At 36.9% G+C, this 26,058-nt stretch overlaps 5 protein-coding genes across 10 annotated transcripts; 3 read left to right on the plus strand and 2 right to left on the minus strand.

Moving 5' to 3' along the window:
* Positions 1-74: 74 nt before the first annotated feature.
* LOC124409192 (procollagen-lysine,2-oxoglutarate 5-dioxygenase) lies at positions 75-11,807 on the minus strand. 4 transcript variants are annotated; one of them, XM_046886644.1, is made up of 10 exons: positions 11,771-11,807; positions 11,145-11,392; positions 7,454-7,685; positions 7,031-7,371; positions 6,474-6,927; positions 5,877-6,104; positions 1,704-2,025; positions 1,453-1,557; positions 1,171-1,317; positions 75-768 (listed from the first exon to the last, which is right to left on the minus strand). In XM_046886644.1, the coding sequence occupies exons 2-10, from the start codon at positions 11,263-11,265 to the stop codon at positions 484-486; spliced, it is 2,235 nt and encodes a 744-aa protein (XP_046742600.1). In that variant the 5' UTR covers positions 11,266-11,392; positions 11,771-11,807; the 3' UTR covers positions 75-483. The 4 variants fall into 4 exon arrangements, with proteins under 4 accessions (XP_046742600.1, XP_046742599.1, XP_046742598.1 ...); XM_046886643.1 differs by lacking the exons at positions 1,171-1,317; positions 11,771-11,807 and adding an exon at positions 990-1,136 and having other exon boundaries at positions 11,145-11,450; XM_046886642.1 differs by lacking the exon at positions 11,771-11,807 and having other exon boundaries at positions 11,145-11,450.
* Positions 2,352-4,040, plus strand: LOC124409199 (immunoglobulin domain-containing protein oig-4-like). Of its 3 annotated transcripts, XM_046886655.1 has the most exons (5): positions 2,354-2,488; positions 2,771-2,963; positions 3,026-3,175; positions 3,266-3,406; positions 3,687-4,040. In XM_046886655.1, exons 2-5 carry the CDS (start codon positions 2,778-2,780, stop codon positions 3,687-3,689), a joined length of 480 nt encoding a protein of 159 aa, XP_046742611.1. In that variant the 5' UTR covers positions 2,354-2,488; positions 2,771-2,777; the 3' UTR covers positions 3,690-4,040. The 3 variants fall into 3 exon arrangements, with proteins under 3 accessions (XP_046742609.1, XP_046742611.1, XP_046742610.1); XM_046886653.1 differs by lacking the exon at positions 3,687-4,040 and having other exon boundaries at positions 2,352-2,488; positions 3,266-3,680; XM_046886654.1 differs by lacking the exon at positions 3,687-4,040 and having other exon boundaries at positions 2,367-2,485; positions 2,769-2,963; positions 3,266-3,680.
* Positions 4,573-5,725, plus strand: LOC124409201 (immunoglobulin domain-containing protein oig-4-like). The gene is made up of 4 exons (XM_046886656.1): positions 4,573-4,709; positions 4,922-5,101; positions 5,232-5,381; positions 5,467-5,725. The coding sequence occupies exons 2-4, from the start codon at positions 4,928-4,930 to the stop codon at positions 5,623-5,625; spliced, it is 483 nt and encodes a 160-aa protein (XP_046742612.1). The 5' UTR covers positions 4,573-4,709; positions 4,922-4,927; the 3' UTR covers positions 5,626-5,725.
* Positions 11,808-12,370: 563 nt separating the features above from the next.
* Positions 12,371-15,860, plus strand: LOC124409005 (guanine nucleotide-binding protein subunit beta-2). Its single transcript, XM_046886392.1, has 6 exons — positions 12,371-12,588; positions 12,724-12,869; positions 13,042-13,341; positions 13,411-13,612; positions 13,780-13,996; positions 14,413-15,860. Exons 1-6 carry the CDS (start codon positions 12,520-12,522, stop codon positions 14,517-14,519), a joined length of 1,041 nt encoding a protein of 346 aa, XP_046742348.1. The 5' UTR covers positions 12,371-12,519; the 3' UTR covers positions 14,520-15,860.
* A 2,002-nt stretch (positions 15,861-17,862) lies between these two features.
* LOC124408917 (neuralized-like protein 4) lies at positions 17,863-25,987 on the minus strand. Its single transcript, XM_046886220.1, has 17 exons — positions 25,724-25,987; positions 25,180-25,395; positions 24,317-24,757; positions 23,940-24,140; positions 23,635-23,860; positions 23,407-23,506; positions 23,075-23,251; positions 22,627-22,935; positions 22,268-22,461; positions 21,879-22,168; positions 21,398-21,791; positions 21,001-21,322; positions 20,679-20,872; positions 20,375-20,580; positions 18,825-20,293; positions 18,475-18,627; positions 17,863-18,387 (listed from the first exon to the last, which is right to left on the minus strand). The coding sequence occupies exons 1-17, from the start codon at positions 25,880-25,882 to the stop codon at positions 18,195-18,197; spliced, it is 5,244 nt and encodes a 1,747-aa protein (XP_046742176.1). The 5' UTR covers positions 25,883-25,987; the 3' UTR covers positions 17,863-18,194.
* Positions 25,988-26,058: the final 71 nt, after the last annotated feature.

The following is a 26,058-nucleotide window of genomic DNA, read 5'->3' on the forward strand; positions in this document are numbered from 1 at the left end:
TACTAACTAGTGTATTCATTTCTTCGACAAAAGTAGGTTCAACAGACACCCAATTAAAACTGTAAAAAACAAAATTTCGTATTTTTCTGGTTAGTTTTATTTGTGTATTTAATATTTACAATATAAGTCTGTATTGTATAATTATTTGGGTAAATAGATTTGTAGATTTTGATACAAAATGCATATAAATATAAAAATAATATATTGGGACCGGTCAAGTTTATATTTGATATTATTACCATAATATCAATTCATAAGTGGAGTATTTTCTTCACGTTCTATTTAGATATCAAATAATTAATCGAATATTCTTCTATACCATTGATTGCTCATCCAGAATGATATACTTGAGAATCGAAGGATTGATTAGTTACTATCACGAATAAAAAAAAGTTTTCACTTAATATTATCGCTTCCCAGATCTTTTATATAAGTGTTTAACAATCAGACTTCGTAATTGATAATGACAGAAATTCGATATGTTCAAGGATCGACGAAAGATATCATAATATATCTTGTACCTTTAGTAACCAGTAAACCTTCGTGATAATGAGTGAGTCTTCCAGGATGCATTAACATCCACCCAGGCTTTGTATCTGTTACGGAACAGTTGTAACGAATGAATCTGCAGCCTCCTCCCTCGTAGTCGATTCCTGCTCTGTTCAGAGCAATGTTTATTGTATAAGTTGAAGAATCGTGATGAGGACGTAGTGACGGCTGCTCATCGGGACGATATCTGACCATGAAATTCATCAGGGACCTTGGTGGCTGTATATTAGATGATAAAATGTAATTAGATTTGCCGAAGAGGAAGTAGAGCTTCAACTGAGTGCATGTGCCAGGTTTTTCACTAATCCTACAAGTGCCTACAAAGTAAAATCTTCGAGTTCTATGTGGAACTAAGTATTAAATCGCAATTAACAGAGAAGCCCAGAGTCCATTTCACCAGTACAACCAAAACCGCAAGTCCCTAATATCCTATCGCTTACGTAATCCTCATATCCCAGATAAACCATTGTCTGGAGGGGACTGACATATTCCTTAAGAAATTCTAGCCACGTCTCGTCAAGACCAACTTGATTTGCATGAATGTCACGCGTCGGCACAGCCTCGTAACCCCCATCGAGTCGTGGGTCCTAAAAATATGTAACATGTTAAATGTGTTCTTACGTCGTGAAAGTATCCTGTAAAGACGAGTTCCTGTAACGGCCTGACATATTCCTTAAGGAAGTACAGCCATTGAGGTTCAAGGTTGACTTGATTTGTGTGAATGTCCCTCGTAGGTACATTTTCATAACCACCTGATAATCTGGGATCCTAAATTTCGTACAAGAACAATAATCAGTTGAAAATGAAAGTAGACTTAGCCTTCGCATACTGGAAATTGAATAAATTTTGTTTTGTAAATATAATACTTAGGTAATTGTAAAATAAATTGCCTGTTTAACTTACAGAATTTGTACCATCTGACCATTGACCGAATGCTTCCATTATCTCGATCAGTTCCTTTGTAAATCGAGTTGTAACAATTGGAAACCAGAATACGTCTGGACAGGGCTGTTTGAAACGAACAGAATTGAATAGTATGAAAGAGTACAAGTTATTCATTCAAAGAGCAAATTTAACAGCCGTTTATATAAAATATCCTTTAATCTTAATTCCAATTTATCGAAAAATACTAGCATGAAGAACTTGAGTGTTACCTGAATTGGAGTCTTATTGGGATTGAAATTTTCCGTGTAATTCTCGTGAATGTATCTCTTTTGCCAGTCTAATTTGTTCTCGAATATTTCATACATCTCTGGGTTCGTTAGCTTGGTATCAAAGCTATCAGAGCTAACGAGATGCCCAAATTCAACCCTGTTACTGACATACATGAAGATATCTTTCTCCCTGTTGCTGTAAGCGAAGGACATGCTCACGTCCAAGTCTCCCACGGAGTACGATGGCCTGGTCTCCTTATTATTTATAAGAGAAGCATTAATGAGATAGCAGTTGCTGACAAATGGTACGTTCCACAAGCCTCTGAAAATATAGAAAAAAAGCCATTGAAAGTATTTATTTTTGTAATCGTTCTTCAAAAAATCTGGCAACAGATTTGTTGGCAATGTGCGCTGCTCGTGACATAAATTCTGAAGATCCGAGATTGCTTGCCATGATTTAAAAATAGAAATAGCCGTAAACAGTGTGTGTATGCGATCATAGAGTGCTTTTATATGGAGAAGTACAGACAGCTATTACGCTGTTTTTCACAGGACGTTATTTAATGTTTTGGCGGGCAGCAGCCCTGATATCATGATTGGCCAATGGAGTTACTGGTGATAACTAATACATAATTATCCAATTGAGATTCATAACTCTTGACACTCTGGTGACCGCGAGTCTATCGCGCCTGTCGCTCATTCATATTTTTGGCTGGAGAGGCGGAGAGAACCTTTCTCCAAAAGGATTAACATACAAGCTGCTTAAAGGTCGACAAAATATTCTGGTAAGAAAATCTCCAATATATCTAATTATTATTAACACACAGTTAATTGTTCCCTCGATTCTATTAATTTTCATAATTTTCATATCTTGTTATGATGAAAGGATATTCCGTTTGAAATGCGATCAAGCTTGCTGCTAAATAAATAAAACTTCATGAACTTGAAGTTGAAGAGTGTATGTAATTAATAATAATATTTTCAAGTACAATTACTGGTCAAGGTGGCAAAATATGTTTACATCGGTTAACATAATGAATGACTTAGTTATGTAATTTAAATTACAGCACTCAAATGAGGCAATGGTGGTTCATCCATTTATTCCTATTGATGACAGTCTGTACTGTAGGCTTGAACGCGGCGAAAGGTGGTGGTGGAAGAAGGGGTGGCAGGGGACGTGGAAGATTGTATGGTTCCCGTATGCCAATCCTAATTCCACACCAAAACACCGCCAGTACTAATTATTACGAGAACAAAGATGTGGGTATTTTCTAGTATTAAGTTGTAATATCTTGAACAGTAGTAATCTGCTGGATTTTTAGGGGGCAAAAATTGTGAAAGCTTCGCATTTTGAGCTGGACTACATGCTGGGAAGAAAAATAACTTTCTTTTGCATGGCAAGGGGTTTCCCGAGACCAGAAATAACTTGGTTCAAAGATGGTATTGAGCTCTACCACCACAAATTCTTCCAGGTAACTTGAACCTTTTTTCTTCCCAGTAGCATGAATAATCTTACACTCTAATATTTTAATATATTAATTTGTTTTTGCGTTCTGTTTGAGGTGCACGAATGGCCGATGGGGAATGACACGATGAAGTCAAAAATGGAAATTGATCCTACGACACAGAAAGATGCCGGTTACTACGAATGCCAAGCGGATAATCAGTATGCCGTTGACAGACGTGGATTCAGAACAGACTATGTTATGATCACCTACTAAATATATTTATTTATTGAGTATAAGCCAGTTTATGTGAAAAAGATTTGTGAATATCGCTTGTGAGACAAAGCTTTTCCAAATTTGTAGCTTACTTCAATATTTCTTTGAACCAAGTCATTTTAATTATATATATTATATATATGCATATGTACAAATGACGATATTCCATTCAGTTCATGTCTCTGTACGTACATCTTGGCTTATATTCAAAAATAGTACATTTATGTATAAGAGAAGAAAATAAATTATTTCTGCATTACAGTGACCCAAGAGGCAAAATACATATTGTTTCAAAATTCGCACAATGAAGAAAATTTGCCCTACGTGAGATAGACGCGCATACAGAATTGCGACGTGTGGAGAATGATTGAATTTTGTAAGACTGATTCGTTCCAATTACTAGATTATTCGTGTTTAAAGTGTTTCATCTGATTTACAGTTGATTTGTATTTACTATGATTAATGTAATTAAAAACTCTGTCAACATTATTCAAATTCAGAAATAATATGTAATGTACGTAATTGAAACAATTCAAAAATATGGTACTGCAAATACTATAACTATAAACCAGCTACATTTGTTTACTTTTAAATAATTAAAACTGTAATTAAACAATTGTTAATTTATTCTCTTGACCTTATTGCCATTGTGAATGCAAACAGTTACAGAAAAAATAAAAACAATTCTAGAAATATTTATTCTCACATTCCAAGTTCTACGAACGGTAGCTATAGGACGTACCAATTCCTGTTGCTCGATAGGTCCCCCTATTCCCGTGTTATTAACAAATAATTGGCCTGGATGAGGGTGATATCATTATGACTTGAACAGTTGCGCGAGTATAGCTGCCTACGATTTGTTTCAGTTATTTTCCAGAGCAATTTTTTAATCCGCGACAAATGATCCGTACAAAGTAATCAAAATTATCATAAAATACAATGTTGTGAAATATGTAATGGAAAAATGATATGTCCTAGAGTGATATCGAGCGATTCAAAGTTAGGGTAGATGAAAGTTTTCTTCCCATAGTAACGAGAGATCGTTTCACCAACCCTGAATTAATCGGCGTAGTCAATTTCGTTGCCGCATTCAATTTTACCGTGATTATTAATTGAGAAGAATGTTATGTAAGACCAAAGCAGAGATTATGCACATAATATAGTTAGATACTATCTGGAATAAGTATGTAATAGATAGGAGTGGACACTGGGGGAGTAATGAGGAGGTGAGTGGCTGTCAGTTGCATTGCTGTTCTGTACCATCGCTAAACGTTTCTTTTGCACAGTGAGTAGATATTTACCAACCGACTTAACTATTTGTTCCAAAACGATATAAAAAATATTGCAACATTGTAACTCTAAAGATTAATTACTCTCTTCCTAGAGCATTTTTAAATTGCTTTTTGTCCCTTGTAATTTACCATTTCCTTTATCTTGTTAATTTATTTGGCAATGCGCCACGGATAAATTATCCAACTTACGATTATTACTTTACAGGATACAATGAATTATTCAAAAGCTGTAATATTACTAGCAATCATTTTTCTACATTGTTATGAAATATCTGCAAGAAGAGGTCGAGGAAGAAGCAGAAATAAATCGCGAGTTCAAATTGGCCTGCCAATCACCGGAAAATATCGAGATCAAGAAAGTGATCAATATTACAACAACAACAATGTGCGTATTAGAAAATATCCACACTACAATTGACAGACTCTCGAACACAGCAGCGAACGGATCAATGTATACTCTACGGTCAGTTATTCGATGTCAGCGGTAAGAATTAACCATAATGTCATTATTTCAGGGTGCCAAAATCTTATCGTCATCCCATTTTGACTATGAATATGTTTTGGGGCATAAAATCGCATTTGTATGCTCCGCTCGAGGTACTCCGCGCCCTCACATTACATGGTTCAAGGATGGTACAGAAATTTACACTCACCTCTACATGAACGTTAGTACAAAGAAGTTGTGTACAGTAATACGAGGAATGAAGTTAGATGAAAATTAATGTTCATTCAAGACTTTTCTACTTTTAGATACATGAATGGCGAACAGGAACTGACAGAGTAAAATCGAAACTGGAAATTGATCCAGCAACACAAATGGATGCCGGGGTTTACGAATGCACAGCAGATAACATGTACAGTATCGACAGGCGATCCTTCAAGACTGACTTTTCTATTGCCTTTGATTAAAGTTTTGGGTAAGGTGGAATCAGATAATGTATCATTTGCTCGTCACGTTTGACGTTAAAGAAACCGTTTTCAATGATCTTCACCAGTATGCAGGACGTGGAAAACACAAATGTATCGTAGTTTTTAACAATATTAACATGCGAGGATTAATTTTCATCCCTTGTCCCATCAATCAAATTTTATTTCCTATTAACACAATTCTTTTCGTCCATCACATCTGTAATCCAACGTGTGCAGATTTTGAATCTTACCTTCGTTCGTTCTGTACGATTTCCATGTAATCCGAACTTCTGGCGTAAAAGCCATCGTTTGTAAGAGCGCCCCAAAAGTTGCTCCAAGCTTTGTAAGGCCTGACGAGTAGTGGAGCTACTATTCCTCGCTGTTGTTCTACCAATAATTTGATTGTATTCTTGTTGTCCAAATGAGCTTCCGAGTCGATTGAAAGTAATCCGGAACATTTTTTTAGCAGACAGTGATCACTATTTGAGAAAATAAATTGCATTTAATGATGTGTATCTCTTCAGATAAATGGCAGTATAGATGATCTGTTCCTATCAAAATTTGTGTTCTGTATATCAATTTAAAGCGATCCAGTGTGAATGAAGATGACGTTTTCATAAGCTCATGTCAGTTTATTAGAAATGATTTGGTAAGATTTTAAATTGAGTCTCGATAATATCACTGGTTGTTTTCGACCATTCGAAAAATCGGGTTCTCCAAAAAATAATTTAAATGTAAATTAAATTTGTGATTCCCCTAGATTCACCAATAAGTAATATCCATAAGGTGAATAAAAAGATAGTAACAAGTAGTGTAGATTTGAAATTAAATATTTCATGCATACTTACAAAGCGAAATCTCTAGCTCTGACTTCGGATATATCGTCCTGTGGTAATATTTGTTTTATGCTTTTGTACTCGTGTGCGTAAGATTCAACGAACTCGTTAATAAGTTCGGAATGATAAGGAACATTGTTGTATATGAACAAATGAAGCTTAGACTTAGGGTAGCCCTGCTTATAAATTTTCTCAAAAAACTCCTCTAAAAACGGTGTTGGGTTGACCAGGAATATAGAGATCAGTATCACAGGATAATTCTCAACTTTCACCACACCTAATTCGATCGTTTCATCCCAACAGTTTAAACACCCTTCTTCAGGGCTCCAAGCCTTTGCTAAGTAATTACCAAGGGCATTTAATACCAATTTGCTGTGACCATTCCCATGAAGAATAAGCGGCACAGTGTTGTAAGCTATGTTCTGTAGATACGCGTCATTTCCTTTGAATCTCAACTCAACGTCAGCTGAAATATAATATTGATGAATACTTTTTCAACAATTCAATTATTCTGTCTTTTGCTTGTTTCTCATGATTGCTAATGTTACATTGCTACATTAGATGCTCACCAACTGCACCGTTAAGATTCTGGAATATTTCCGATCTGTGATCTAATTTCATGTTATGTTTTTCCCTGAAGTCAGGATCTAGGTACAACTCAGTATAAAATCTTTGATCGTCATCTCCGTCATTGAGCTCGGATGTTGTTAAAATTGCATAAATATTTGATGCGTAGCCAATAAATCCACCAGAATTTAAGTACCGTTTACCACGACCCACACTTGGATATTTTGACTCAGCGGATCTATCAGGCCAGCAATACCCCTCCGCAGAAAAGAGAACTCTGGCGTTAAATGTCTTGAATTTTGCTACAATAGCCTCAAGACTGTTGAGAAAGAGTACGTCATACCTGGAAATAATATGCTGGCTAATCGTTTCGTTTTTGTCTCAAGAAAGTGAGAAAATTGTTGTTTAATTTCATTGATAATTACCCGTCCGTAAATAAAATTATTTTATTCTTATCATCCTTGTAAGGGCGCAGCTGTTCCTTAAACAAATTAACCTTAAACCCTCCACCAATAGTGCGATGTACATCGCCTCCTTTCCATTTTTCACCTAATCCAAGCACATGGACCTTGTCTCGAAAGCCATTGACAACGGCTGATCGAATGTACCTCTTGTAACCATCAGTCTCATTAGTTGCCACAGTAAATACAAGGACATCTGAAAGAAAAGATTAAAATATATTAAGTTAAAAAAACTCCTCAGTGTGGTAAATTCAGTTTTGTGCATACTACCTAGTATGAAAGTTATAATAATAATAATAATAATAACAACAACAACAATAATAATAATAAGCATTGCACATGCAACAAGATATAGCAATAAACCCACGTGCAAGTTGTGTAGGAGGACATTAATATGAGAGTATAAGATGTAAGTCCACGCACGGATATTTATTCTGATATTAAGGATAAGAACTTGCGTTGAAAAACTTGGCCGACAGACGTTGTTATAGTTTATGAATACGTTATCATATGTATAACATGATTACAGTAATTATTACTGTATATTCAAATGGTTCACGTATATTTGTCGGATATGTCGTGCTTGCATGTATGTATTACGCAATACGAGCAAAGTATGTATGATTGATAAAAGTGTCCCAGATACGTTACTGTAATCTACCCTGTGCTTTGACAGAACTAGCCATATCTATTTATAAAATTTCGTACATAGACTCGGACAGAAACTATATGAAAAACGCTATCGAAACGTACAAATTTGCATTGAAATTGTGTATGCTTCTTTACGTTTCAATATCGTTGTCTGTTTTCGCCATTCGAATTTAGAGGTAATTTTAAATTAACTAGGGGTATATAGGATTACAACAATTGTACGATTAGTGTCTGTAACAATTATAGGTAATGTGGATAATATGTTATACAGGTACAGGGTTAAACCGAAATTGTACAATTATATATCATATATGCAGGGGATAAACTATATTCTGTTTATTACATCAATCAACTGCATGGCGGTAATCGAAGAGCTGTAAGAAGTACACATCATAAAGGGTACAACAGTTAATTCTTAATGTGAAGACCAGAATGCATCCTGACGTCATCCGGACACCGAGGCGCGGAGGAATAATTGTAAACGTGGTTAACGTTATGTCATCCCGCGAAAGAATACAGCGGCTCTTGACTCGGTTCAAACGCCGAACGACTCAGCGCCGTTCTGCGTCCCGGCGCTTTCCTTCTACATATAATACCTATTATGATTCCTTAAACTGACACGCATCTTAATTCCGACTACGAGGCACGCTGCCCTGAGCTGGAAGCTATAACGTGGTCATATTGAAGTTAGTAACGTTGTTTCGCAATTTTGGAACTATTTGAAATTCGAAATCTTAGTTCCTTCAAAAGCATTCTAAAAACAAGAAAATAGTAATTTTTTCCCTAATGTTTCGTTACGATACTGTTACTAACTTCAACCACGTATAATGAGAATGCAGATTACTACGCCTACGATTTACGAGTCAGCGAAAATAATTTGTAACAAAAGAATGCAGTCAATGGTGAAGCGAATTGATAGGGCTTGCAGAGCTGAGGATATTGTTTACGATGGATTGCAAACCGAAGCAAAAATTGAATTTAATTTCTTTTATAATTAGCGGTAAGGATACAAATACCGGAATTATTCAGATTTTGGTTATCCGAGGGAGATCCTTCTCGAATGAATCGACTTATCTGCACCCCGCGTGTATATCTTTATGTCTTGTGCATCGCGCATCACGACCGGAAGAATTGAAAGATTATATTATGCTGTGTCTGGTGTACACGTCGAAGGCAAGAAGATGTTCGTGAATGGCGAGAGAACGTTCCAGCATCACTTTTCTGGCATTCCATAATTTTCTGAAACTTGATTTAATACTAGGGGAATCGAAGCTCGAGTCGAGTAATGCATAAAATCGTTTCGGCAATCATTTCTTGCTCGAAGCGCACGGTGTATACTTATGAGGCAAAATATCAAGGCACGATAATCGTGATTCTGAATGATAAAACCGCAAATAAGAAAGAGATATTATTGAAGAATAACATAGTAAATGAGCCATTTAAAGAAACCACCATAATATTAGTTCAGGAAAGTTCAAGCAACTTCACGGGCCGATTACTAATCTACACGCGTTTCAGTATTCCGGTCATTAGTAATCAAATAGTGTCGACTTTTGAACTAGGCTCAAGATAATGATCAGAAGAATGATTCGGCTACAGAGTACAAGAACAGGAAATAAGGAATACTTGTATATTTTAATTCACGTAGATACCCGCAAGGAGTTCAAAACTTGCGAACGATGAGAGTGAGAGAGTTACGAACACCTGCAGATTCGCAAAAAAGCTATTTTTCTTTTTGGACAAAAAACTGACTTCGCGCTCGTTCGATTGTCCTGTCATGTATTAGAAATTGGTTTCCTCGCTTTCGATTTCACTTTCTTAATCCGGAAACGAGTAGGTAGCGCGCGACGAATTACTGGTTCATTGTGTGGCTAAACAAATTTCTCGGTGATCGATCGCAAAAACGGCGAGAAAATTCGGGTTCTAGATGACTGCGTCGAGATACTTTCGCGTCAAACGGTATGGAGTTTGATGCATGTATAACAAAGTACGATACTGTAAACATGGAATTTTCGAAAAAAAAAACGATGATCCTCGTTGGTATAAACTATTCAAATTTTCTGAGCCCACAATAAGCGCTGATTGTTACAAGAGTCGCAAGTTTTTGAGTTAACTGCGACAGATGAATCAAAATAATTATGTGCAAGTTAGTGCTTATACTGTTTAGACCTAAATTTTTCGAAACTGGTTATAAAATTGTGTTTGTGTTGGAGTTTCACAGATCAAGAATCCAGGCCGCCTAACTTTTTTGAAATGGGATTAGGAGTGATGGAATAATCGCGATTCGATAGTTGCATTGCAATTATTAATATTCGATACAAATGAAAGTGCGATTAATTTACCGTCGTCTTTTTCGGCCGAGCTGACCGCACCCAGGAGGAAATAAAATAGGAATACGAACTGGAGTAGCGTGGTAGTCATTGTCCTTTAAATTGCACGGGCTTTTTCGAGAAGCGTGCATACAATAAGTTTTAGTTCACAACGAACACCGGGCCTACACTGCGAATTCGACCGGCATGTAGCTCCGACTGGGATTCACGTACCACGAGCGACTACTTGCTACAATCAGATTCATCTCTGACTTCAGCTGGTTTCCTTGTGTGCCGTGTTTACTCCATGCACGAAGAACCACAGCACCACGCATCTCAGGCAACAAAACTATTACTCGTTTCACAAACATTCGCCACGAAGTGTTCAGCTTGAAGTCTGGTTTACAATAGACGTTAAGACGCATAGGTAGACGCAGTCCATCGCGCATGCCCTTAAGGTATACAGTTTTGTGCATAAAAGCGAATATATAACTGAATTAGGGTTGAACCAGATCAGCATGTTTATCGAATAAGTTGCGATACTTTAGGCGTACATCAATTGTACGAATTTAGCATGTAAGTGACGGTTAATAAAATATCCTAATGATATATTGGTTTAAGTTGACCCCCCCCCCCCCCCCCCCCGCCATATAATATTGTAGGGAATTGAAAAACACAACGGATTGCACGCATACCATTGAGATCGACGTCCGCCGTGCTTCTGCAGCTTTGGTTTTCGGTGTACATTCGGGCGGCAATTTTTGAACTGACATCACATTCACAGCCAGGATGTTCCAAGTAGTTGCTCAGGAACATGTTTCGCGAACGTTGCACTTTACTCGCACAGGCGTCAGTATATACTTCAGGATCTTTGCCATCAACCCACAGAACCGTGAATCCCAGTAGTAAAAAATAAAGGCTAAAATAGACGCTGAAGTTGCACCTACATTTTGTTGGTTGCAATATTTTTCTTAAGGTTTCCTCCATATTTTACAGTACAGCGAGTAGAAGCAAACGGAGATTAGAAACAACTATGGGTACGAATGTTGGCAAAATCAAACGCCCTTGATCTGTAGATTCTTTCTCAAAAATACTTTGAAATTTTTACACGGTAAATGTATCATTCGTTTTTTAAACTAGACTCAAACCATTGCCACGCTTAAACTTGTTTCTAGACGCAGCGCACCCGTCGAAACCCGAACCAACAATAACAGCGTTCCAGAGAAATTCGATCGTATAAACGCCAAGAATCGAGCACGTGAAAGTTGTAATAGAATGGGTGGAAGGAAACGTTTTCTTAATAATGCAAGAAATGCCGTACCAGGTTTTCGCTAAAATCGTAGCAAGACCAAAACCAAACGTCGTTAAACGGCGAAGACTTCACGGATCAATGCGTACAATCGACGCTCCATCAGAGCACGATGCATTTGATTCGGTGGTGAAAATTTCAGCAAATTCTATACCCTCCCCTTCTCTTCTATGTACAATAAGACGATTTTTTTAGTTGCATAGATGTTTATCAAAGTTAAAAATTGATCAGTGCATTAGACAAGCGATGTTTAGCCAAACTGTGTAAATCGCAAAAACATCGTGAGATAATTTTTCCCTAATACTGACGTAAGGAAACTTAAGTGAGGGGTATCGAAGGGTGCAGCATGGCTTCCATTTGCCCTATTTTCAATATTGAAGGTCGGTAGAAATCGAAATTTGGGTTTCTCGTTGGAGCTGCACAGGGGAATCTGGCCCATTTCCGATTTGCTGTTTGCCCGAATCACGGTTTCACGTTATAGAATTTTTATAATATAAGAGAATAATTAAGTTAAGAATACTAGCTGGTATCGGGCTAATGCCAAGCAAACAAGATCAAGCCGGAGGTTTAATGTGATTACTAGAGCAGCAGTTCTGCTGAGGTTTCTTTCGCATTCCAGCAAAAACTGTGGGTCAGTCTCTGGCAGTCATTAGTCCATACTTCTTCAATTTCTTCGAATCCATTGCCAAACTGAGCGTCGAGTTTTTACGTGCTTTAGAAAAGTCACGGAATATAAAGTTGATTTGTGAAAGGTTAACAAAATGGGCAAGGATGACGCAGAGACCACAAAACTGAAGCAAGAACTCGAAGACTTGATCAACAAATGCAAAGTAGGTTGTGCGTAGTAGGTAGAGGTCGAAAACGAATAGACGATAGCAAAGGAGAAAAAAAATTAGTCACTCACCCTTTACTTCGTCAATTGGACACTTCAAAATTACGGTTCTTTATCCTCTCATACGCTGCAGGAAGACCAAAAAAAGCAGCAAGACGCAACCCTCGAAGAAAGCTGCAGCGGACTGGCGGACGCTCCAAAAGTAAAGCTGACCACAAAGAAGCTGCTCAAAGGTCACATCAACAAAGTCAATTCTGTCCACTTCAGTGGAGACAGCAGGTCAGTCGGTGGAAAAAATGTCTCTGCAAATATTACGGGTATAGTTATAAGTTGACTCAATATCATAACAGCAAATTGCTGCTTTTTCCATCAGTATAAACGTACGTTGTAATTTTTTTGTAAATGTTTCTTCTATTATGATTTCACAACTCACCTTAATTGCTACGCTCAGACATTGCGTGACGGGATCGTTGGATGGAAAATTGATAATATGGGATACTTGGACCGGAAACAAGGTGCAGGTAATTCCGTTGCGATCTGCGTGGGTGATGTCCGTGGCTTTTGCACCCTCGGGTAACTACGTCGCCTGTGGAGGAATGGACAACATGTGCACCGTTTACGACGTTAACAACCGCGACGCAACCGGGGCCGCGAAAATCGTTCGTGAGCTTCTCGGCTACGAAGGTTTTCTTTCATCCTGTAGATTCCTCGACGACAAAACCATCATCACTGGATCAGGGGACATGAAAATGTAATCACACAACTAAATATTTCCAATTAATCATATTACACAACACTGATGTGATACTTTATTTTACAGATGTATGTGGGATCTAGAAGCAGGAAAGAAAACAACAGATTTCAATGCCCATAACGGCGACGTGGTGAGCATAAGCCTGGCACCCGACGGTCAGACATACGTGACCGGGTCTGTCGATAAAACTTGCAAGTTATGGGATATGCGGGAAGAAAAAGCGAGACAAACTTTCTTCGGTCACGAGGCTGACGTTAATTCCGTTTGCGTAAGTATACTATACCATTTGCAATAATAAGTGCAGCTTGTGAAGAAAAGAAAATTGATAAATAACAAACTATGAATATAAATTCTTAAGGGATGGGACGTTGAATTAATTATTAAGTCTGATGTTTTTTTTCACTTAAAATACTTCAACATATGATGAATTTTCAGTACCATCCCTCTGGCCAGGCCTTCGCGACGGCATCAGAGGACAAGACTGCACGTCTTTGGGACTTCCGTTCGGACCAACAATTAGCAACGTTCAAACCGCCAAACACTAATCCCGGTTTCACGTCTTGCGGATTATCGCTGAGTGGCCGGTTCATATTCTGCGGTAGTGACGACAATTCCATTCACATATGGGACACCCTGAAGGTTCAACACAACGGTAATAACAATATTACACGTAATAATTGAATGAGTTTCAAATAAAGAAAACATACATTCAAGTGAAAAAGTATAGATAAAAGAAAATATACGTTCCGACGTATATGGAAGTGGACAAAAAAAAAAAAAATGGTGCCCAAGAGAGTACCCAGCTGATCATTTTAACTATATCACATAAATATCGAGGTACAGACTAACTCGTGCAAGCTGTTAATCGTGTATTTTGTGTCATTGAGCTGATGTGGAGTGACAAATATTCAAAAACACGAGTTTCATTATTAAATACGACTCTTGGAATAGTGCATCTTGCCACCAGATAGCGTTTTCCCGTACGTTGGATTCGAACGATTCAAACAGAATTTGAAATTAGCATCGTTGTAAATAAAAAATAATCATAATATGAATGAATATTCACAGGCGTTATGGCGGGACACGATAACAGAGTGACTTCCCTCAGCGTTGCCGGAAGTGGAATGGCCATAGCAAGCTGCTCTTGGGATCAGCACGTCAGAGTTTGGGTGTAACGAAATTTCGATCCGAACGACTTTCACCCACATCACGATCTTCGATACCAAAGATGACACGTTCTTATTTCCGTGTATTTTTACTACCGCATCATCCCCTGATCTTCACCCTGAAAGGATATTTCGTAGTCAGTATTTTGAGTCAGATCAATTATATCAACGGGTTTCCGATCATTACATAATTAGTAGGAATATATTGTATATAAACTAAGAAAGTCAAAATTATTTGTCATAATATGACCGAAATATTAAACTGTTTTCTCGATCCGAGATAAATAAGTTTTGAATTATTAACTTTGCGTTCAATTGTAGCATATTTCAATGTGATTGTTATACGGCAATAGGAAAAAAAAATTTCTACAAATAACGGAAAATAAATAGCGAGCATTTGATCGATTAGCGTTATACATTTATGATATAATAATTTACGTAAAACCTACTACTTTTTCTAAACAAGCATGCAGGCGGCTGAATTTGATTTTTTTATACCTACTCGTACATCAGACTTGAGGTAATCCCACTAAATACGACGACGGATTTAATATTTTACGGTATCCGTTGTAATAATTTTTTTATTATACAATTTGTTATTGATGAAATGGTCGTCACTATTACTGAATACCAGCTATCATTGTGTCAGATTGTTACATAAGTGCTGTTTATAGAATTATGAACTAGGTTTACCTATGTAGCGATGCAAATGCGCTGTTCAAATTAATATAATAATCCATTGACCTTTACATCGGTAGCAGAGTCGTTTTCTTTTTCGAAGATGATAATAAAAATAATAATAATGATGATAATAATCATAAGACATAGCTTTTACATTAACGATCACATTTCATTAACAATATATAAGTATAACAACAACAAATTAAGACTATATAATGTTCCCAATTTGCAAACCATTTAATAATCATCAAATTTCTACTTGGGGATACTTTTTTTTTTATCAATAAATCTTAAACTTAACACGACCCGAGTATATTGAAATACAATCCGTATGTACTTTTTACAAATCATACGTTCATTTATAAAATTGTATTATATTCCTAGTTCCGTCTTTAATATCGACCATAATATATATCTTATACTGTCGTGACATAGTCGCGAACTAATATTTTCTGACACGTATAATAATAGAACTCTGTGTTTAGTCGGTTTATGGAAAAATATCCCCGCCTTTGCTTATCTTTACCTTTTTCTCCCCATCAGCGATATTCCAAAAGTTGAGTTTAAATAATTTTATGTATACATATAGTCTATTCAGCATATATACATAAATGCCGTGAGTTCTATGCGAATGGTATAATATTGTGCAATAATATCACATAATCACTATAACGGTGAACAATAATTTATATATTCCCCGTAGCAGTGTACCCACAATTTTTTATCTATAATATAAATCAATGCGAGCTGAACGTATTTTCGATTCCAATATTAGAAACAATATCGGATTAAGCATTTGCACTACTTTATAAATTGAATTGTTATTTGCTGAAAAAGGATCATCTAACTAAAACAATAACTCTGATGTTTCATATTTTATGTCAGTAATGTTGACCGATGTATTTTCTTCTAGTACTTTTCTAGTAGCCGGTAAATGTAACAACTATTCATTTCATTCCGAAAAATATTACTTTTTATATTTGGACCATAAAACGGCTTGTTCAAAGTATTTTGTGTTTATATTGTTACAGTAGAACTTTGATGATTCCTAATCTATTAGGACCGAGCCTAGTTCAGATAATAGAACATTAATGTTATATGAAATGATCCTGCATGATAAAGAATGTTATAAACATAACGCAAATACTTTTATGTTACTTTCATACACATAATGTGTTACTTTAACACACGTCACATCATTCCAACTACCTTCACGTGCAAAGTTAAATAAAATATTATTAATTTCGACATTAGACTGTGACTAGACTTTTCCGTTATTTTATTTTGTTTTTTTCTTAACAGTCATTGTTTATCAAAAAATTTCGAGTCTTCGTTCGGATAACATAACGTTGGAATAAAGTGAGCTGTGGTTTGGATGATCGAGGTTCTACTGTAACTGTCAATCCGATTTAGGCATAGTCTGTTAAAATTAAGTTAAATTCATGAAGATTACCAGAACCTAATTTTTAATATCAAACTAAAAACATTTTCAACTCCAAATTTATTTCCGATGTTGCGTCACCATATGAAATAATAGCCCTGTGCCGAAATCGAATAGACATACTGTAAACACATGTTAAATGCACTCCGGCACTAATTTTATGCACAGAAATCGGCAATGTGTGTGTGTATCTATCCTATAAATTATTAATTTTCTTCTCTTGCATAGTATTTTTTCTAATCGCTACACATAAATACACGTAAGGGCGGATCTAGCCAAGGCAATTGCGTATGCCCATTAAATATTGAAGGGAAAAAAAAAAAAAAAAAAAACAGACACATGACGACCAACTTTATGCTAATTTGCGTTTTTGTTCTTCAATCTAACTGCATCCCTTGAAAAATATGTAAACGTGCATGCAATTGCCATGGCTTGAATGAATTTTTCAAATTCCGATACATACTTGTAATGACTAGATGTGATCTATGCTACATACCAATATCTTTCATTTTACAAGTCTGTTCAAATTAGTATAATGTCTAAGTCTATCGCTAATTAACTTGTATAAGTCTTTGAATTAAAATCTAAAAAATTTGCAGGCCATCTGAACTGAAGAGAAAATCTTACATGCGTATACACATAATGATAAAGTGTAAAAAGAAATGTGAAAGAATCGCTCTAGCAAACTGTAGAAATGAATATCGGTAATAAAGTCACAAAATAATAGTAATTAAACAAGTAGACAGAAAACACGGTATTCCTATCGCAGTCATGAGTAAAAATACAGCTTTAAGTAACTCGATAGTATGATGATAACACAAGATGGCCAACATGTTGTGCTAAAATGCAGTAAAATTTATGTATATACTGTAAGTAACGTATATAGGTATCACAGAAAATGCGTAAATATTAACAGATAAGTAGGCTTCTCAGAACTCCAAAAGACGTATTATATTATATTATGTACAATGTTTTCAAGCATCAGTATTATATGTATAGTTTCTGTCAATATCAACATAATAAATCAGTAAAAATTATTACTGTGGTACATACAATGCTTGCATATATCGATAACGAAATTTTTAATGTACAATTATGTACTACATCTGGCATTTCGCCAAGAAATTCAGAACAACAATAACTTTATAAAAAGTTCGAAAAGAAAAAACCGAAAATGTTTACTTCTCCCAGAAAATCATCAAAAGTTAACAGAAGTTTTGTCTGAATTTCTTCAAAAAGAGATTTTCAGTTTCGCAACTGTTAAATATTTTACAATTTTTCGTTTTTATCGTCGATCAATGGGTGACATGCGGATAAATTAGCTGATTATAGTTTTTCATATGAATTTTTGAAAGTGTAATAGTTTAGCTGCGAGTATCAAAATAGACCGTCCATTTTGCAAAAGGATCAAGAGCAACGCACAGCCCTTTAATCACAAAATTAATACAGTGAATAAAATGCAGAAGCGTAGGAGATATATGATATATATACAACAAACGTAAATTGACAGAAAACCAAATAAATTAATGATAACAAATCAAATAGAAGTATTCGTTCCGTTTCTAAAATCCGTCAAGGTGTACAAGAAATGCTATGATCACTGTAGCACCTCCCTCCTTGGTTGCCCATTCTGTCGATTCCAAGTGTGGCTCGGGACAATCTTTCCCTGGGCCCATTGTGTAGGAACCAGGCCTGACAAGTAGTTGGAACGCAGTGGTTGCGTTCAGTTTTTTATTCGATTGCGTATCAATGTACCTACAATAAATCAACATGATGCGGATATCTTTCTCTGTGGAATTGAATTTTCCCGTAGTATTCGTGCAAGTAATCCTGTATACTCACGCATATTTGCTTGCAAATTCCTTGGAAGCGGCGTATTTAATATTTGGTGAAAAAACAACTTGAGGATTTTGATCATCGCTATTTATAGTTGTAGTTAGATTGCTTGTGTCTAATTGCTCTTTGGTCAGCAGCTCTCCCCTATCCAGTATCCACCTAAAAAGAATTCCATTTACGTTACAAAAGAACTTTTTTCGCATATCTGAAATTTGTTGCAATTTTCAAAACGCAAGTTTAAAAAAAAACATTAGAAAAACAGGCCACGACTGGCGATATTGTACAGGAATCACAGGCTTTTGATGGATCGTGAAAAGTACTACAGCCGAATGAATAGATTGGGATGTGCTTCTCACCTAATAGCATCTAATCGTGTCCCGTAGAAGGCTACATGCCATTTGTCTAGAGTGTTCTGTGGTATTTGGATGGCATTGATGGTTGGCTTTAGTGGAAATCTGACCCATCCAACTGGAAAGGCAAATTCGGAAGGCGGTTCTCCTTTCCTGCATATCACACTGTCGCCTTCGGCTTTAAAACATGAACTGCAATAGCATGAAATGTCTTCGCCAGTAAAAAATTCCTCTGGTAATACGAGGGATTTTTTAAACCTAAGGCAGGCCTTCAAGTACTCGCATTTCTTCGCCGAAGTGATGTGCACTGCTAGTGGAGTGGACGGCAGAGATGTGATTGGTAAGGATGAAAATGAAGATGAATTGTGAACAACGTGATGACTTTCGTTATGCATGTTAGCGACAAATGAATTTGTTACAGTATTGTTTTGCGTTTGATTATTACGATTTTGATTTGTGTTACTGTCTTGAGAACTCATCGACACGTTAACTTGCGAACTCGAGGAGAGATGGTTTTGAGAGGTTGATGTAACGCTGTTCTGTGACATACTCAAGGCATTGTTGGACACGTTATTCTGGTTCGAACTGTTGGAAGCAATGCTTTCATTTATTGCGTTATTGGCATTTGTAGAAGTGATGGCGGTGCTTAAATTAGACATATGGCTGCAGTTTGCGGCGCATCCATTTTTAATATTAATATTCGTTGCATTGTTTATTTCTACGTTTGTACATTCGTTAGTAATACTGAGCATATTCGTAACGCCATTACTTTCATCATCATTATTTTCATCATTTGTGAGATTCTCGATACTTTGAACACAGTGATTCGGCGCTGCATTATTTTCATTTGCATTATTTGCATTAACGACGTTATGCTTTCCCTTACTATTTTCTAACTGATTGGTCCTCGTGTCGCTGCTTATTTCTGGACAGGATTCTAAGTTATTACTTTCCGAGTTGATGCTACTCGACATTCCTGCTTTACTCTGAATCGCGTTACTCCCTAAACTCGAAACGTTGTTGCTCTGAGATGAAATCGGACTGAGTATGTTGACAGCACTCTCGTTCTCTGCCGGATGAATATTACTCTGACTCGGAATATTCAACGACAAGTTCGAAGGTGTCGCAGGAATGGCATTTTCTTTTTCATGGCATTCCAAGTCAGCCTTTTCTCTGGAATTCTCTATGTCCTCTATCTCCGTTTCCGGTTGTTCAACAGATGTTAAAACAGCCATGTTATTCGTATTGTTATTACCATACGATGCTGTCTCTGAAATTGGCCCAACTATAGAAACTTGTTCACACTGGCCGTACAAGTCTATGACAGCGTAAACGTAAGGAGGCAAATCTGTAGCTGCAATGCCTTGATCGGAGCCATTTATGTATAAGTGCAGTCTTGAGTCTTCGTCTATCAATAAACTTACGATACTTCCTACTTGAAGGTTTTCTAAATTCATTCCATACCTCGTTATTACCTGAAACGGAAAGCTGTTCAATTAATTTATGAAAAAAAATTGCAAGTTTGATTAAGCTCAACTTCTGAACCTGACTCTTACTTTCACACCATTATGCGATATCCAATCACCACACATGATCCAGGAATGTTTTTTGAAGCCTAAAGCAGTTAATGGAAAGCTGACTTTGTCTGGAGAGATACAAGTCACTCCACATAGCATACCCGATACCCAGCGATCATTCAATTTTTCAACCTTCACTTGAAACGGTTTTCCTTTGACTAGCGGGCGATGTGACATCACCACACCTGAATATTTACAAGACAATAATTGAACAGTTGATTAACAGAGCTGATCGAGGTTTGCATGTCGGTACAAATAATAGATCTATTTCGTTTAATATTACCTTGATTATAGCTGGCGACTCTTCGAGCTGTAGTTTTTTTTTCAAGTTCGATATTTCTTCCTCGATTTTCGTGGAACTCATAATTCCAATTCGGATCGCCCGTGGATGTAGTAATCGGCTGTGTTGGCGTGAGTACCATTTCGTTCAATAGTTTTCCCTCCGAAACATCAATTGAGGTATCCATCCCAGCATCACTATTTGAATACATTGAACAGTTGGTAGGAAATATGTACTTGCATGAAATAAATACTCTGATATCTACCAGATTCAAAAACACTCCGACTATCGAACAGATTCAGTTGAAATATATTTGTCTACTCACTTTCTCATAATTGGCGGCATTGGATCCAAGAGTAATTCTAAAGAGTCTTGTAGTCTGAGGCTAGCATTTGGTGATATGACTATGTTTTGCTGTTTACTACTCGTTGCACAGATGCCTAGAGTGCTACCAAATAATTCCATGACGACGTATACTGCCTCGGGAATATTTGTAGCAGCTACTCCCATGTCTTCGCCATTTATATAAAACTTCAAGTTCCCCTCATGTGTTCGTTTCACACCAATTTTATCATCCACTCGAAGCCAGTCCAGACTCGGACAGTAATTTGAAGACAGAACGTATCCCTTGTGTCGAACTTGGTTCCCTTTGATAATAATTTGAGAAATTTAACGATAGTGTTGAATTCCATCAAGATGCGGTACAAGTTTCTCACACTCACCGATTAAATACCAAGAATCCTCCGGTATAGAAGTCATGCCAGGAACTAAATTCATTGAAGTAAACCAATTCCCGTTGTTGTTGGTCATTACACCGATTCTCAATGAGCCGCACCACTCTTGAGCAACTTCTTGTATAGAAATTTCGAACACTTCATTACTTTCCAAGGGACATTCGCTGATCAATATTGCATTAGAATATTCTCGGCAACGAATGGCGACGGTTCTATCTGAACCCAGCTGAATATTTGCACCGACAGACTCGTGAAATTTATGAGTTATCTCGACCTGGGCCTGGGGCTGAATTACCGAGGTAGGTTGCTGGCTTGTGCTATTCTCGGATGGTAAATATTGCTGCGTCGCCGTGTCTCTGCGCTCAGGCAAGACGATAGTTACCTAAAATTTTTTACTGCTGTTACAAAACAAATTTCACATATAACATTGCAATTGTAAAACTTATCTTAGAATACTTGGATTACTTACTTGCGCACATCGACCATAGAGATCGATAACCGGATATACATGTAGCGGTAGTCCGGTGCATGCGATTCCCTGATCTACACCATCCAAGTAGTAGCGTAAGCTTGTGTCGGCATGCCTCATTATACCGATCCGATTTCCTTCTACGAGTGTATCTAAATTGCAAGCATAATTATTGCGCAATGTTACACCGTCTCGCATTACGTTTGCACCTGATAACATCCACGTATCGTGATCTATGTCTGTCATTGTTGAAGGAAACTCAAGCTCATCTGGTCTTATTGCAGTTACACCTATAAATTTGAAAATTTGATCAGAACGTGAACAAATATTTATTGGGGATGCGTAAGGAGTTCATGAAGGATTACAGACAGACTCTTAGTTTTGCATACCTGCTTCAATCGCACCTGACCATCTATCGACCATTTTATCAATAGAGACTTCGAACATTTCACCATCGCGTAACGCCCTATTAGCAATTACAATTGCTTCATTAAACTCCCCTAAAGCCCGAGGCCTAGCAGCTGTCAAGCCATTGTTCATTATTCGTGCATTTTTTCCATGTATATGATGAAATCGTAGATCACTGTTAGAAGATAAATTATTAATCATTAATGTAATAAATGCAAATAATGAGTTCAAAAACCTCAACACTGTTTTATTCTGAATGTATTAAAGTTAAGTTTACTTTAAGCATTTTCGTAAATGACAAAGATGCCTACAATTAGGTAATATGGTAGCTTGAACAAACCTGTACAATGTCGTATTGCTGAAACTAGAATTGTTTGTTGTCGGGCTGTAAAAATCTGTGCCATCAACTATGGTTGCTTGAGCTGCCTGCCCGTATAAATCTATAACCCCGTAAACTCTATCCGGCACTCCTGTGGCAGCTGCGCCAAGATCAGCTCCATTTATATAAAAGTGTAACAAACCATCATCGTTTCTCATTACTCCTACTCGATCGCCAACTTGTAACTGATCCAGATTTTGTCCATATTTATCTATGATCATTGTGCCATTATGCATCACACCTTGTCCTGTCATCATCCATGTACCAGACCTGAAAGTAATGATTTCGCACCATCAAGTGACAAGTTTATACATTCGATAAAAGGTGGTACACTTTTCACTCCTGGTAGTAAAAGAATAGACTATAATAATTAGTATGTAGAACTTAATGCCCTTTACTGACAACATACCTTACATTAGTCATTGTAAAAGGAAATTCTAATTCAGTCGGAGAATGAGTAGTAACGCCAATTTCAATTGATCCAGCCCACTTTGTAACTATCTTGTCTAATTTAACTTCAAATAATTCATTTGGACGCAATGGTCGAGAAGTCAGTACAACACCATTGTTGAAATCATCCAGAGCGCTACGAACATATTTTTATTAATATGATGGTCTGTTGTCATGTCACTACAGGTATAGATTAATAAATTTTTCTTTTCCTTTCCATTTTCTTTCTTTTTTTTTTTTTTTTTGTAATATCACTGAGATATCATACAATTGCTCATTTTATATGCTTACTTGGGCCTATGAGCAGTTCTTCCATTATTAATTACATCCGCATGTGTACCACAACATACGTGAAACATCAGTCTATCTATCACATCATCGTCTATCATTTCTACAGATAAATGAAAAAGTAGATTTAGTTTGTAACAAAGAAAACTGGATATAGTTTAATTAGCATTAAAGTACACAATGGCGAAGCAGTCGATGGAAAAAGTATACTGATAAATAGAAAAGCTTTACCTTCACCATTTAATCCTTGTAGATGTAACGTGTTTCGTCTAGTCACTAGGTTTTGTTCTTCTCTTTCATCCCGATCGACGATGGTTACTTTAACAGTCATCCCATAAAGATCTATCACACCCCAAATACCTGAGGGAACCTTGGCGGCGATACCTTGATCCAAGCCATTTATAAGGTAATGAAGGTTCCCGTTGCTTCGCCTAATCATTCCTACTCTGTCACCTTCCTGCAAATCGAATTCATGTTAGCCTTACAATAATATCTTAATTCACTGAATTCATTTTATACTATGCACTTAAACTTACCCTCAACTCGTCTAAATTGAACTCTCCGTACTCACGCTGAGTACCCTTGCCATTGGTCAAAATTCCACAACCAGACATCATGGTTGTTCCAGATCGCATGTTTGTCATCGTTGCGGGAAATTCTAGTGCTGTTGGACTGTGAGTAGTAACACCTACTTCGATACTTCCTGACCATTTGTCCACTAATCTGTCTATTCGAATCTGGATCAAAATTAAGAAACTTGTTTAGATTGCAAACACTCCGTATTACAAAATTTAAGATAATGAATCAGTTTCTTCCCTGAGCCGAAGTATAGCTCAACACAGTCTATGACGCATCAAGTACTTTTTTAAATTGAACATTTTAAATGTCAGACGCATGGTTAGCCAAATCTTACCTCGAACAGTTCATTATCTCTTAATGCTCTGTGCGTCATTACAACACCGTTATTGAATTCGTCGAGTGGTCTTCGTCTCTCTGCCGTTCTAGCATTGTTAGACAATTTAATGAGAGTTCCAACCCGCTCGTGGAACCTTAATCTGTCCTCCCTTATAGCAGCTGCACTTGGATTCTTCGGTAGATTGATATTTACATTAACGTTAACGTTCAGATTGGTAACTAAGTTTGTCGTTGATGAATTTGACGTTTGCGCAAGTGCGTGATCATTGTTGATTTCTGTCTCATTTGTTACGTCTGTTATGGAAAGCGTTGGCCTCGGCTGAGACACGCTTACTTGGACACAGTTACCGTACATATCAATTACTGCAAATACCCGTGAAGGTATATTTGTAGCTGCTACACCTTGAGACATTCCATTTATATAGAACACTAGCTCGCTCTGAAAGTGAAACAAATTATTTATTTGAATAATTATTGCATCCAATACATGAATTTAAATTCATTCAATTTTAAAATGTGTTGTCATAATTTCAGTGACTTAATTATGAATAACACAAAATAATGAAATTCATTAATCTTCTCTGACCAATTATCGACAAGCATTGACGATTGAGAGTTTATTATTGAACGATTGTTAAAACTAAAAGAGAAAGTGTTGAAGAAATATTGTATTATTTTCATTACTTTATTAATTTCTAATTGGAATATGCTTCTTTCATTCCAAGACTTTTTTAAATTTATTCATCAAACTCATTAGGTGAAGAAAAATTAGTTCAAAGAGTTAAATGATCCTACATTTTTCCCTAAAAAATTCATTGACAAGAAAAAGATGAACGAACGAAATACACAGTTGGAACTAACATTCGAGGTCCTCATCACTCCAAGAAAATCTCCTTCCTCTAAAGTGTCGAGATCTGTTCCATACAGTTCTACAATTGGTTGTCCGTCACGAATAATCCCAGAACCTGACATTATCCATGATCCAAGTCTGAGCTTATTGGCACATGCCGGTAACTCCATACTCTCTGGATCACATGATGTCACTCCGATTTCAATGCTTCCGCTCCACGATACCATCTGGAAGATATTAGCGTGAAGAAACAAATAGTCAAAGGAAGAGTAGAAGTGATGTTAAAAGACAAGTAACAATGCTTAATAGAGAAGAATATTGTCCCGTATAATTAAGAAGGACATTATGCAAGCATGAGGCATGCAGTAAACAGTAATATAATTGAGAAACTGCGTGAAAGGTGTAGATTGGAAAAACGAGGTTTGTCCATAAAAATCAAGGGATGAAAACCTGAAAATCCCGGAGATTTGACAGTTCGGCGAGTCGATGCAGTGGGCGACAGATAAGAGCATGCAGAACTGCAGCATAACGTGTCGAATGGTGCACATTCGTTACCTTTTTATCGATGCGAACCTCGAAAAGTTCGTCATCCTTGAGCGGTTCGGAGCTTAGTACGAGTCCGTAATTATATACAGAGAAATTTCGGACGGCGGTACAGTTGTCATTTATTAAATTAACACGCTCTCCGCATCTTTGGTGAAACATTTCGGCCATTTGTGTATGTATACACAATATACACAACACAGCAGCAGCAGGGCCTCGTACCCCGAGTTCCCCGTATCCGATATCCGAATCACGTCGTCTCGCGCACCAAACCAACCAAAACCATCGAGTGAGAATGACCAAAAATAATCGATTATTTTTTCCCGATTAATCGAGAATAATCGATT

Source organism: Diprion similis, chromosome 8, assembly GCF_021155765.1.
Source record: "Diprion similis isolate iyDipSimi1 chromosome 8, iyDipSimi1.1, whole genome shotgun sequence".
In the NCBI taxonomy this organism is placed as follows: Eukaryota; Metazoa; Arthropoda; class Insecta; order Hymenoptera; family Diprionidae; genus Diprion; species Diprion similis.